This window comes from Malus sylvestris, chromosome 9, assembly GCF_916048215.2.
Source record: "Malus sylvestris chromosome 9, drMalSylv7.2, whole genome shotgun sequence".
Classification (NCBI taxonomy): domain Eukaryota; kingdom Viridiplantae; phylum Streptophyta; class Magnoliopsida; order Rosales; family Rosaceae; genus Malus; species Malus sylvestris.
Window position 1 is genome coordinate 15,663,323 of NC_062268.1, and position 14,520 is coordinate 15,677,842.

At 38.5% G+C, this 14,520-nt stretch overlaps 2 protein-coding genes across 2 annotated transcripts; both read right to left on the bottom strand.

Moving 5' to 3' along the window:
- Positions 1-1,317: 1,317 nt before the first annotated feature.
- LOC126633832 (uncharacterized) lies at positions 1,318-7,248 on the bottom strand. The gene is made up of 2 exons (XM_050304382.1): positions 5,842-7,248; positions 1,318-1,380 (listed from the first exon to the last, which is right to left on the bottom strand). Exons 1-2 carry the CDS (start codon positions 7,246-7,248, stop codon positions 1,318-1,320), a joined length of 1,470 nt encoding a protein of 489 aa, XP_050160339.1.
- An 866-nt stretch (positions 7,249-8,114) lies between these two features.
- LOC126633833 (probable disease resistance RPP8-like protein 2) lies at positions 8,115-11,570 on the bottom strand. Its single transcript, XM_050304383.1, has one exon. The coding sequence runs from the start codon at positions 11,568-11,570 to the stop codon at positions 8,115-8,117; it is 3,456 nt and encodes a 1,151-aa protein (XP_050160340.1).
- Positions 11,571-14,520: the final 2,950 nt, after the last annotated feature.

Genomic DNA, 14,520 nt, shown 5'->3' on the forward strand with positions numbered 1-14,520 from the left:
ATGCACACAATTGGTGCAAGGCTTGTGATAGATGTCAAAGAGTCGGCAACCAGTCCAAAAGGAATGAGATGCCCCAGCAAAGTATTTTGATTGTTGAATTATTTGATGTTTGGGGTATTGATTTCATGGGACCATTTCCATCTTCCCATGGGAATCAATATATTTTAGTGGCTGTGGAGTGTCTAAGTGGGTCAAGGCCATAGCAGCACCAACTAATCAAGGATCAGTAGTCCTGAAGTTCCTCCAAGGTGTTATATTTCCGCGATTTGGAATTCCACGCGTTATTCTTAGTGATGGGGGAAAGCACTTTATTAATAAACCATTTGCTAATTTGTTGGCAAAATATGGCATTAATCATCGTGTGGCTACACCTTATCATCCACAGACATCTGGTCAAGTGGAAGTTTCAAACAGAGAATTAAAACGCATTTTGGAGAAAACAGTTGGTTCAACACGAAAAGATTGGAGTTTAAAACTAAATGATGCATTGTGGGCCTACAGGACAGCTTATAAAACTCCTATAGGGATGTCGCCATTTCGACTCGTTTATGGGAAAGCATGTCATCTACCTATGGAGCTGGAGCATAAGGCTTACTGGGCAATTAAAGAGTTAAATTTTTCTTATGACTCAGCTGGGGAACAACGTAAATTGCAGCTCAATGAGCTGGATGAAATTCGTCAGGGTGCTTATGAAAGTTCTCGCATCTACAAGGAAAGAACTAAAGCGTTTCATGATAGTCAAATTTTACGGAAAGAATTCCAGCCAAGGCAAAAGGTGTTGCTATTCAGTTCAAGGCTAAAGTTGTTTCCAGGGAAATTGAAATCTCGTTGGACTGGACCGTATGTGGTTACAAAAATCTTTCCTCATGGGGCAGTTGAAATATCTAATGAGGCTCAAGGCAACACATTCAAGGTGAATGGTCACAGGCTGAAACCATACGTGGAGTCACCCTTCGATACACAATACGAGTCTTTGACTCTGAAGGCACCAGTGATCTAGCCACCAAACTTCCGCAACGTCTAGCTACAGACTTAAAATAAAGCGCTAATTGGGAGGCAACCCAATTTTTCTAAACTCTTTGCTAATTTTAATTTTTGTTTGATTTTCTCTTTAATAAAAAAAAAAAGAAAAAAAAACATACACGTAAAAATAATTCGGAAGAAAAAAAAAACGAAAAATTCAAAAAAAAATAAATAAATAAATTTGGAAGATGGCAAGTTGATTTTATTTACCCATTTTATTTTTATTTTTATGATTCCATTTTTTAACGCGTATTGGTTACTTGCAGGTTGCGAACATGGAAAATAAAGCGCGTCCTAGGCTGGAATCCTGCACCCAGCAGCAAGTCTATCGTTCACATCAACCACATCTACACTATGCTGGAAATTGAAAGCAGTCAACATAAAAAGTCATTCACAGATGCAAGTTTGGGGGTGATTGTTGCAGATCCAGCACATAAACAAAATTTAGAGCAGTTAATTTCTGCAGCTCAGTTTTGCGATGCATGGAGGAAGCGCAATTAAATCACAGATCCATACACCACAGAACTGAGTACAGCTATTATTACCAGATCTACAACAATTCCACTTGCAAGGATACGAAATTTTACCTCCCAGATTCACCGATCTGGGCTCTTGGAAGCTTGTGCCGTTTGTTTATTTAAGCTGATATTTGTCTACCCTTCAGTTTCCTTGGCTCTATCATGGATCCGTATACCCCTACATAAAGACCAACAATATGAGTACATACAGGTTACATATGGCATTCAAAATGAACTGTTGTTGAACTTGAAAATGTTGAGCTTAGCAAAAGCAGACGAACGAGATCTGTACCTATATGACATACAGAGGCCGCGACAGTTGCTGTTGATTTTGCTTTCTGGGACTATTAGACCGGCAGCTTAAGGTTGTTGGCTCTCGGTTGTACGCTGGAGTTGAGGGAAATTTTTTCAGTCACACAGTAGTGGTTATTATTCCGGTATCAGATCTTGATCAATAAATCAAAAGGGTCATGGTTTCTACCTCACAAGTTGCAGATCCGTGAGTTTGGAAGCTTTTTGACTTTGTCTCTTCCGTCTCTTTGTACATCTCGGACACCTACTACAGAAAGAAAAATAAAATCCCTGTAAGAGTGATTACCGTGGCATGTGCAAAATGGTACTCAAATTTCTGATGTCTTGAGGCTTGGGAGACATGATTTTGTGGAGTTGAGACGGCGATTCAGGGTGTTGTTGTCTCGGATTCGAAATGTGGGGGGTCCTCCCACAGCTAAAACGACATGCATGTGTTAGATTTAGTTCTATTTCTCTAAAACAAATAAATCTGAGACATGAAAACAAAAGATTGGAGGATGATTTTACCTTTGGCTATCAGTTGTTCCGATTTCTACCACGGATGGGCTAGTTAACACTGCTGGGAGGTACGTGGTTCAGTTGCCGAGAGAGAAGATTTGAGTCATGAAAGGGCTGCGAGGGAAGAGATCCGAGAGAGGAGGTGGCTGATTTTCTAAAAGACAAAAGGATTTTGCGTTTCTGAGACGCTATGAAGAAGAGGGAGCAGAGAAATGGGGTCCGAGAGAACTAAAAAAATAATAATAGAAGGACTTGCTGTGAAATGGAGAGAAAGCATTTTCAGATCTGCGAGGAAGAGAGAGATATGGGCAAGTGGGTTGATCTTAACCTTTTAGTTGGAATCCTAAGAAGTGGTCGCACGGATGCGCGACACGTGTCCAATTCTGGCATTTCTCTTGTCTGTCCGAGAACGTGGTTTTGAACTAGGCAAATAAAGAGCCGTTTGGCTCTTGGTTTCATCAAACGCAGAGAGTAGGAGGGCGCGGTGCTCAAGGTCTGTCAAAAAAAAAAAAAAAAAAAAAAAAAAAAAAAATTTCAAATTGCACGCGGAACCCTTTCATTTCCCAGGAATCCAATGTTTGAGTATGGTGTTCGAGGCCTTGTCAGGCCATGATGGACCACGTGATACCCTGCTGGTTTCAAATTCAAGGCAGCCTGATGCTGCACACCCCATTCTGGCGTGTTGGTAGGTTCTCCATGCAAAGGCAAAACGTGGCTCTTATTTGGCCACCCCTTTATCCAGTCTTTCATTTTCAACGCCAGGTTTTATTCTTTCCTTTCTTTACATGTTATTTTATAGTTTCTTGCATTTCTTTTTATTTTATGTCATTATATATATATATATATCTTTATCTATTTATATATTTTCTCATTTTATTTTCTTTTTATAGTCTTGTCTATTATTAATTTATTTATTTTCTTCGTGTCACAGTTTTTGTGTTGTGTTTTTTTATTTATTTCTTTATTCCTTTTATTTTATTTTATTTTATTGTCTCGTTTTCTGTTTGTTTCCACACCTTGAGGACAAAGTGTGAAATAAGTTTGGGGGTGGGAAAATAACATTTTAGGTTTTAAATTTTTGTGTCGGTTAAAAGTTTTCATTCTTGTTAAGTTAATATCCATAGATTATTTTAAACATTGGAACAAATGGACATGGTGAAAGTTAATCCCACATTAGAGTCTTTTCTATTTATCGTTGCTTAGACACTAATTCATGAATTATACTTTGAACTTTGCACATCACACCAACATGGTTTGTGGGGAGTGAGATTGAAATACTTGCTTTTAGTCTAAGTTTTTTTTTTTATTTTTTTTTTTTTATTTTAAGTAAAGTCAGTTATTAGTGTGAAAAAAAAATTAAATAAATAAATAAAGTAATAATTGTCTCACCCGAGGTTCTGCCTAGTAACCGGGCCAGTCCTGCCTAATCAGCAGTGATTCTCGCGTCAAACGGTAGAGTTTTGGCATGAGGCAGGGTGGTTAGTTGGTTTCGTAGCCTTTTCAGCTCGGGTTAATAAGTCCTTAGGGGTGTTCTACACCTAGTGTCCTAAAGCCCTAGTGGTTTGGGAGTCATTGACCTAAAGCTCGCTACATGGGTTGGATCGAAAGCTTAAGTAAACCGACATTGCACGACCACTACTGTTACTGGAAAAAAAAAAAAAATGTTATATATGAAAAAAAAAAAAAAGTGAAAAAGAAAAAAAAAAAGAAAAAGAAAGAGAGTTATATTTAAAGTTACTATGTGTGAAATAAATAAGGACGAGAGGTAAGGGTTTTAGTCGAGTCTCCTTAATTATGTTGGTTCACTTTACACCAAAGGAAGTTTGTGAATTCTTTTCTAATTGATTCTAAATGGCTTAGACTCTGTGGTGGGATTGGTTGGAACTTTTGAAAATATGTTCTAGTTTTTAAAATTTGCTATGGATTGCAACTTTGAAGGTGAAAATTTTTGTCAGTTAATTTTAGCTAGTTAGTTTGTTAAGTTTTTATTTTTGTTTGAGTCTTGTTTTGCTTGAGGACAAGCAAAAAGCTAAGTTTGGGGGTATTTGATGAGTAGATTTTATATTATATATTTTACCCTAATCTTAGTATATTTTGGTTAATATATTGGAAGAATTTTGATACTTTGAATTGTATTTTCAATATAGGACTTTCGACTTCCTCTGGAGCAAAACAGGACCAAATGGACGAATTTTGGAGTAATTCCAATTGAAGGACGTTCGTGAGTCAATTAGCTTGATCGTATCAAAATTTGGGATTTTTCCACCAAGCAGTTATTTTCTGGCGATGAAATAAAGAAGCAGTGCGCAGTGCTGAAAAGTGACGTTTTTGGGCTTAAATGACGTTTTTGGAGCCCAAGATGACCTCGGATGGGTTCGTGGCCTTCTGGAAAAGTGTTCAGAATATTCCAAACATCAAATCCAGCTATATTGGGCCAGTTTTGGAGCAGCTTTTGGGCCAAAACGTGGCTGTTCAGATTTTAGACGAATTTTACTATTTTTATTTAGGGTTTTTATTAATTTTAGTTTGCTAGGGTTTGTGTGGGGGCTTAGCAGATATATTGCTTAGCCGTCTACAATTTTAGACTACGCTTTATTTTATGCAAGATTGGAGACAGAGAGAAGGGTTAGGATTTTGAAGATTTTCTACTTGAAGGTGCTTTCAATCCTTTTCTTGGATATTTTTTCTATGATTTCAATTATGAATATGCGGAACTAATTTCTTTTGCTAGGGCGAAGCATTGAGCCTTAGCATGAATATGTGATTTTTATTTAATTGCTTATGATTGATTGCATGCATATTTTGAATTGTTAATCACCGGGATAAAAACTATCTAATTGTCTTAATGCCTGATCACCATTAGGATCTTTAGAAAAGTAATTTGATGCAATTTTGGTCGGAAGGTTCCCTGAAATTGACGCTGGCTTCTTGTGATTAATAATTGTAATTTCTCTTAAGATGAATATCACGTCTTAAGGATTGCATGGTTTTTCAAAGGATTTTCATAAAGCATAATGAGTCTTTCATGTTTAGATTTGATCCGAACGTCCGGACGGGTTACATGTTAGATATACGTTCTATGTTGGAGGTTCCAAGTAGAATATGAATTAGGAAAATCTAACCTTCAAAGTGGCATGTGTAGATCATAAGTAATTGGTAAAAATTCATAGGATTGCTAGGTGATGGTGGAACCCTAGTGCTTTCTTAATTTGATTTTCTCAAAACTGTTTTCTTCTCTCTAATCCTAATATTGCAGTTTGTTTATTTTAATTCATTAAATTCGTTTTTATTTTAATTAGGTTATAAAATCACTCACTTAAATTTCTACTTTACAATAATTAATTGAAATCTGATTTGTTTCGGTTTAATTAATAATCCCTGTGGAGAATGACCTTGCGAGATCCATTTATACTACAATATCCTTGTAATTCTTGCAAGTAAAATAGGAGGTTTTTTATCGCATTCACATGAGCAGTAAAAATCCTATCACAAGTTTATCAATACAGTTCTCATTTTGAAGAACCCACTCAACCCGACGAGCACATAATTCCTTGTAATCCTCATACTTTGTGGCACACCTTGATTTCTTTAAGAGCTGCAGAAATATCAGTTCTTTCAACTGTCCCGAAACTTCGACAGATTTCGTTGAGTTTCTGCATATCGCCATGACCTTTCGAAGAAACCTGTACTTTCCTGGCTTATCTTCGCAGCAGAACGAAATTAAGTTGTATTGCCTAATTTCATTAGACCAGCTTTTGTTTTCACCAAACCGCATATGCGAAATCACTGGATACAATAAATCTGCTGTTTTCTTGTGCTTACAAAGCCATAGCATTGCCCAATCCGAGCGTAGAAATAAAATGACAGCATAAAAATCAAGGATGATAGCACCAGCCAGCAACATATAAGTGATCATTACGTTCGCAGCAGAATAATCTTGCTTCTCGACGATGATCAAGAAGGTAGCAGAGACAGAGATGACGGAAACAGAGCTGATTAAACGAAGAATGGCCCCGTTGAAAGTATAAAGGACAGCCTTTGTGTAAAATAAATCGTATATAAACCCGAGCTCAATCTCAACCACTTTGAAAGCTTCATGGTAGAATCTGTTCTGGAAGAAGGATTGGCTTTCCAAAATGTCATGGATGCTGAGGATGAGATCCGCAAAGAGCCTCTTGAAAAAATGGAAGAAGAAGTTCGCGTGCTGCAAATTGGCTGTATTCGGAAAGATGCTTGGAGCTGTAAAGGAGATATCACCTATCGTGGGAGCTTCACGCACTCTCTCTATGTCAACCTCGAAGCCTTCACGCTTTTTTATGCGCAATTCGTCCATGTATCTGGCATAGTCAGGCCCTGGATCAGGATGGCGGAACATAGAAGCTCTAAACTGCTTACTGCTTGCAGACCTCAAAGCCCAAGTCCTCTCTGCAAACTTGATCATCCCAGCAATAAACATTGGAATGGCTAGAAAGTCAAGCGGCCGAGCGTTCCAGGTTTTAAGAAAGACATAGACAGCCAGAGAGACCTGGACAAGTAGCAAGAGCAGGTGCCTTAACCACAACTCATTGTCTTCCAAAGCATAGGCAGTAATGGTGTCCGGGCCACCAAGGTGAAGGAGAAGGAACGGAGCCCAAAATGCTGTGATGATGCGATCTTGGTAATCAATCTCATCGTTGTTGGTTGATGAATTGCTGGAGAGGATGCTGAGTGAGACTGTTGCAACCCAATCTGCAGACAAGTAGACAAGCCACAGCAATCGGAGCCAGCTGCTGTTTGAGTGCTTTCTCCTGTTGCCGAAAACGATGAGAATGCTCTGTAAGATTAGGCTCAATGCCACCATCACACGGATTTCCCACAAGATCCATAATTTACTCAGACTTTCTGGGAAAATCTGCATCGTTGTCTTCTGTGAAACGGTATAAATTAAACTGCTAACTTAAAAACACATGAAATTAAAAGAGAGGCAAAACACAAAATAACAAGTCTGCTTTTTCAATATATAAAATTAAAGATTGACTTGCAGGTTATGAGTTTACACTGTTGACTTACAGGTTATAAGTTTAGACTTTTGACTTGCAGGTTAAAAGAAAAAGATTTCCTTTGAGGTTTTCCTTGAGGATAATACTTGCGTCTACCCCATGGGCGTACCTTCTTATACGTGTAATTGTGATTAATGTATACAAACGTCATAATAAGAGCTGTTCATTAGGAATTCCGTCCAAGGAGGCACATGAACCCATTGAGCCGGTGGCGGCTCCGTCCTTGGACATCCTCTTTAGTGAAGGAACACACACACACTTTTTAGTACAAGTGGTATTACGAGAGGGGAAATCAAATATACGACCTCTAGTGCAAGGCAATTGCTTTTTAAGCACTTAATTACAAACCATTTAATATGAAAAAAAAAAAAAACAAATTGAAACTTGAAGTTATTATCATGAAAGTAAACCCGATCACATAGTTTGATCTACGCAGTGATTTTTTAGTATGACAGAGTGATATTCTAAATAATTATAACTCAAATGCAATGTGAAGATTGAATGATCAAGAGATCCTAATATGGTTGTTAATATACCTAAGTATAATTCCACCAAAGGGTCACAACTTCTTTACATTCAAACAAAGCAAGAACTAAGAAGCAACACATCACTCCACCAGTGATTTTATTCTCATCTTTCGCAGAACGAATTGGACATATAAAAACCAAGCAAGAACTAAGAAGCACACACAAACCATAAAAGTTTATAGATGGACATCGCAGCGTCAATCAGTTATCGTCAAGTTCTGGCATGATCTGATGTCCAACTTCCTAAGATTTGGCATTGCTCCTTTTTGTAGGACCAAAATCCTCAGGTTCTCTAAATTCCAAAGCTTCAGAAGTAGAAGAAACGGAAATCCATCTCTGTAGCAAACCATGTCTGTTCCTAGATAAGAACCATAGTAGAAAGAAAGTGATCTAAGCCTCCGAAGCTCCCCTAACATTGCCATTGGATCATTTTTAATTCCAGAGCCTGATAAGGTAAGATGGGTGAGGCTTTGGGGGAGTTGATAGATGATAACCTGATTTTCTAGCCTTCCAAACAAATGTAGGCTGGACAGTTTGTGGAGGTGAGAGATACTCTCTAATATCAGACTCTGAGGTTCCCTCTTCTCATCGATTGATCTCAACCTCAAAGATTCTAGATCGATCAGCTTCTCAATCCATTTTGCCACTACCGTTTGCTCTTCCAGCCCGAGCTGGAATGCCAAAGCCAATTTTCGAAGTTTGGTCAACTTGTCCAGTCGATCCTTGAGAGGATGGCCCTTATCCACAAACACACCTGATAGTATCTGCAGATTTTTCATGGAGATGGAATTTGGTCGAGGAATTTGACAAATCTCGTTCAGGTAGAGATGCCGAATTTTCTTCAGTTTCCATATCGAACTAGGGAGTGTTCGAACTTGAGTATGCTTCAAATCAAGAGTTATGAGGTTCACCAAGTCCCCGATAGATTCAGGGATTGTCAATAGGCAAGTTCGCCTTAAGCTCAGATATGCCAGCTGCTTCAATTTTCCAATTGTCTCCGGCAATTTTGGTCTGAACACACGTTCAAGGTCAAGAGCCTGCAGTTGTCCGAAGAGACCACTAGCAATTCCCCTGCTGATAATTTCACCTACTTCCTCTCCCGGTTTAATTTTTTCTCTAGTATCGAAGAATAGAATCGACTGGGGACAGCTTTTCTTCAGCAAAACATTTTGCCAATTTGAGTTGAGACAATCAATTTGACGGGAACTGGTGTTGTAGTTATTTCCATCATCACGATCATGAAGGTTTTGGTTCCCATCCACGTTACTTGCAGTAGAAGTTTGGGAGCCCATTTGGCTTCTGTAGCCTTCGTCATCTTGCAACAGAACATGGCGCACAACACTAGGCAATCGACATGTCTTGACCTTCCCATTTGGCTTTCTCTGAACCACTTGAATCACATTACAACCAATCAGCTTTGCTAGATACTTGTATGCAATATCTTCTGGAAGTAATTCTTTCCCATCTGTTCTTCCTTGTGCCAATCCTTGTGCAGACCACGAAGCAACAATTCTTCTAGCAGGAATTTCAAAGTCCTTTGGGAAAAGTTGGAAGTAAGACAAACATTTAGGGTGGAGTTGCAAATCTGCACTATTCACTTGGAGGGTATCTAACCATGGTGTTTGGTTCTGTCCTTGAGTGAAATGTTCAAGCTCCTTCAAATATTCCTCAGGTGTCAATACTCCCTTCCACGATAGTAGATACCCAACACGTATTACAGCAAGTGGTAAGCCTCCACCTGCCCCTAAAACTTCCTTTGCTTCGTTCTTCAGTTTATCAGGACAATGATGCACTATCTGGGTGAAAAGATCCCAGCTCTCATGTTTGGTTCGTAACCGAAGGTGGTGGTGATAAGTGCTATTTTGGTCAGCATGTGAAGTGATTTCCTTCTTGCATGTGGTGAGGACAATCCTGCTCCTGTTTCTCATTTCTGGAAATGCTACTTTAAGAGCTTCCCAGATTCCTTTTGACGAGACATTGTCCAAAACTACAAGGTATCTCTCCTGCTTCAACAAATTGCTCATTTTCTCGATCCAGGTGTCTTCTGTGTCCTCCTCTTGTGTATTAAGGACCTGGTTTCCAACAGTTTCCAAAAGTGCATAGTTGTTAGTATACACTTCAGGGACAGAGACCCAACATCGGATTTTAAAGGCTTTTTTTATGGTACGGTGGTTATAGACTTCCTTCGCCAGAGTTGTCTTGCCAATGCCCTTCATCCCCACAATGGAAATGACCGAGCGCTCTTTTCTGGGAGCAGTCAGGTGCGAGACCAGTTCATATACATTTTCTTCCAGACCAACTACTGAACATGAATCTTCCCTTACCTCAATTGAATATACTTTTATGCATCTTTGAAGAAGATTTACTGCATGCGTGATTCCTCTAACTTCCGAGATGGTTTTAAGTTCCGACTCTGAGTCTTGGATGTGGGTGTTCGAGCACTCTTCTGCCTCGCGAGTCATTCTCTTCAATGTCTCCAAGTAAGCACTTCTAAATGCAATGGCATGATCTTCAGTGGCTTTGGTATCTTTGAAAAGTTTATGCACGTACTCCAACTCCTTGCTCATGGCGCTGACATGTGATGATAACTTTTTGCTTTTTTTTGGCAGGTCAATGAGGTTGTTACGAATGTTGTTTACAGCTGCCGACAAATACTTATCTGTAATCTGATACTCTTGGGTTTGCTGTTGAGGAGATTTGCGGGCAAATCTTGATGAGCGTCGTGTGACAAACTTAAAACCATATCTTTCCTTTGTTTCCAGGAGGCCAGAGATCCTGGTGACAATGGACATGATTCCCCCCTCAAGCTTCCACCTAGCCCTCCAATTACGGTTGACATCTAGCCACCGTCTCTGCCGATTTGATGTTCTTGTGATGGTGGCAATGTCGTTTATTGCTTCCTCCACCATCTTGCTTGCTTCCACCAACCATGACTTTTCCATTTCACTTTCCAGCTTTAGCAATTGTAAATCTTCCATGAAAGATGGAAGCAGCTCTACATGCATCATGATGGGTATCATTTTCTCTACCATGCCATTCATCAATTCTGTGTTTAAAGCGATCAGCATATTTAGAGAGGAAACCAATTCAGTAGCTCGTGAGCTAACACTCATCGGTTCTGACTCGAGAGATTGATATTCATCAATCTTATCAACAATAGATCTGGCCAGCAGGCTTCTAACCTTGAACCTTGACTGCTCCAGTGCTGCATATATATCTCTTGCACATACAGTTTCCTTCTTTCCCTTGTTACTCGCCATCATCCCAAGGTTATTGTTGATCCTCTCCTCGATCCACTTCATCCCGCGGGCAACATCAATCATGGGTAGCAGATGATCAGTTATTAACAGAAAAACAAACCACTCGGAAGAGTTGCTTCTCTTTCTCAGGTCTTCGAAGATTTGAAGGCACCGCGTTGCCTCAGAAACCACATTTCGTGCATTGGTTATCCAGCTTTTCTCCCTTTCATTGAGTCGCAGAGTGATTCCCGCCTGGATGAGTTGATCCGGATTCAAAAACTGACTGGCTTTCTGTGTTATTTGATCCTCTGAACTCAAAACTTCATCATAATCTTTCAGAAGAGCACCCAAGAACCTGGATTCTCTTTCAATCCACTTGTACTTTGCGTTTGAGTATGTATAAGCAACTGCCATTACGACACTGCATAGAAGGTAAAAGACAAGCAGCACGCAAGAGGTGATTACTACAATGTCCATGGGTTTCTCTCCTCTTCCTCGGCCGATGCTCTCCTCCTTTCAAGTTGCCAAAATGTAGCCGCAAGCCTGCAACTCTAACCAGATCAAATTGCTCACAGGTGAGATTAAGAGGCCCTTTCTTCCATTCTCAAAGCTTCGTCGTGATGGAGATGGCACTGGCTATTTTCAATTTGCAGTGGGAAATGTGGATCACCAAAATTGTTGCTCCTGTAACAGTGAGGTGCGGATTGAAGCTTGATGGATGAAAATTAGTGGCTTTGACTAATTGGTATTAAGCTCTATTGAACTAGTCTACCGTAATTCAAGAAAAAGGGTTTTCAATGGTCTGGATTTAACTTGACATCTGCTACAATTGTAAATTGTCAGTCACACCTCTGAAGTTGCATTTTTACTCAAATTTTAGTATGTTTACTTTTTTTTCCTTCTTTTCTTTCGTTTGTTTATTGCTTCGGTTTACTTGGATAGAGAAAATAAAATTAAAATATTACAGTCTTCTTTGTTTTAAATCAATATTAATTTCCTTATTTTCATTTTTAAACTGAGAATATCTATATAAATCTAGCATATAAAAGTGTTTTCTTACAATGATCCACGTACATTTTGTGAAGTATGACCTGTTGATTGAGTTTAAATACTTTCTAGTGTTGAAACTATAAGAGCCTCAAGGGTTAGGTCAAAATTTAAGTTAACTAGATTAGTTTGCATTCACATATTCTGAACGCCTTGCCAAGTTGACTCGATTAAATTTGTTTAAGCAAAGAAGGGACGTGTGCTTAGATAAATGATAATTTAAGATTTTTAAATTAACGTTTTCCAGAAAATAAAATCACATGTTACATTAACGAAAGAGCTTGGAAATTTTCGTAGCAGCTATCGGTCCTTTTTTTTTCAATGTTCATTCAAACTCTTTTGGTTCCCCTCTTATTTGAAGAAACATAATACATTTTCTTTAACTCAACTACACAAGCTTAAATTTAAACTTTTATGGGTCAACTTTTACGACATTGGTACTTCAACAGTTCAACTTGAGAGGGGTGTTGGAGCGTGATATTCAGGATTCGGAGTAAGATTTATGTTAAAAGGAAGCAATTCAGAGTGGAGGGAGCTTCTCTGCTTTAGGCATCAGATCATTTGGAGTTTCTTGTGACCTCATGAAACAAAACAGTTCATACACGGAAAGAGTCGAAATGTAGAATCACACGAAAGCATTACAAACACTACATCTTACAACTCCCAACACAATTTTCTCAAAGGATAACAAACAAAATCAAAGGCGAAATACTGAAGAGAGAAAAAAGGCATACCTAACAAATGGGATCAAGGCCAATTCCAGAGGCTGTATATTTTGCAGGAAAAATTAGTTAACTTGATATTTCAGGCACATCCAATTTCTTCAGGTTATCTAGCTCTGAAAGCTTCAAAAGAAGCACCGGAAATCCCTTTGTCAGGAAATCCATGCTTTCTTCTTGGTAAGAACCGGAGCACAAAGACAGCGATTTGAGTTTCTGAAGCTTCCCTAACTTTTGCATTGATTGGCTCCAATTCCAGAGGCTGATAAGTTTAGATGGGTGAGGCTTTGTGGGAGTTCATTGATGATGGATTCTCCTGCAAGTTTTCAAAACAAATGGAGACTGGTTAGCTTTGAAAGGGCTCAGATACCTTCTAATATGATAATCAGAGGTACCCGTTCTGATCATCAATTGATCTCAACTTTAAAGATTGTAAGCTGGTCAGCTGCAGAATCGATGTTACCAATACCTTTTTTCTTTCTCTTCGAGCTGGAATGACAATCTCAATTTCCGAAGGTTGTTCAACTTGGAAAGCCCATCCTTCGAGGGACTTACCCTTATCCACAAACACATCTGATAGTATCTGCAGATTCGTCAAGGAAATGCCAGTTGGTTTAGGCAATTGGCAATTCTGGTTCAAGTAGAGATGCCGAAGTTGCTTTGATTTCCATATTCAACCAGGAAGTGCTTGAACACTAGTACGCTTCAAATCTAAAGTTTGTAGGTCCACCAAGCTGCTCAAAAGATTAGCTCCACCGGCTCATTTGGTGGAATTTATAGTATTGAGCCTTAGGATTGATAACTCACTCTAATTTGAATTCACAACTCATCATGTTTAATCTTGTCCATTTCATATTTTGATACAACATACAATTGACTGAATCTAAATCTGTTTTAATTGGTCATAACTTATCCCAACCACCTTATCAAACAGAACAATTCCTACTTACTAGTGATGAAGCGGCCATTACTCTTCTGCTTCCATTGAGTGGATTTGGCTGTGACGAGTTTAGTGCTTTTCAAAAGAAGGTATTCCTACTGTTAAAGTCTGATTAAAATTTAGTAGTGAAGCAAAGCTCCCTTTGATACGAATTTGATGTAGGACAAAAATTAGGCCATGCAATAAAATTAAAAGAAGTGGCGAGCAATCAAGGAAAGTGATTGGAGAATTGATCATTCTTGTGCTAGTAGGCTATTTGTTTCTATCATATTCCAAACTTAGATGTTTTGGACTTTTCGTGTTATTCAGATTAACATAACTTTGGTTGGACATATCTATTTCAGACCCATAATATATGAATTCGAAGAAAATGAGAGAACTACAAGACTTTTGCTTTGCAGTCAGAATTTGAGCAAACTATGTTGTTTACCATGTTTAATTCGATTTTATTATTTAAGTACAATTTTGTTATTTTTTTAGTTGTTTATTTCCTTTACTATTACGACTTATAGGGGTTTTATGGCTATTTTACATTATAAATAGGTCATCTTGACCTTTAATTTGTAATCTTTTTATTATTCAATAAAACTTCTAAGTTGTCTTTATTATATGATAGATTCCAAGTCAATGATGAACTTCAACTTATTTGTAAAGTAGA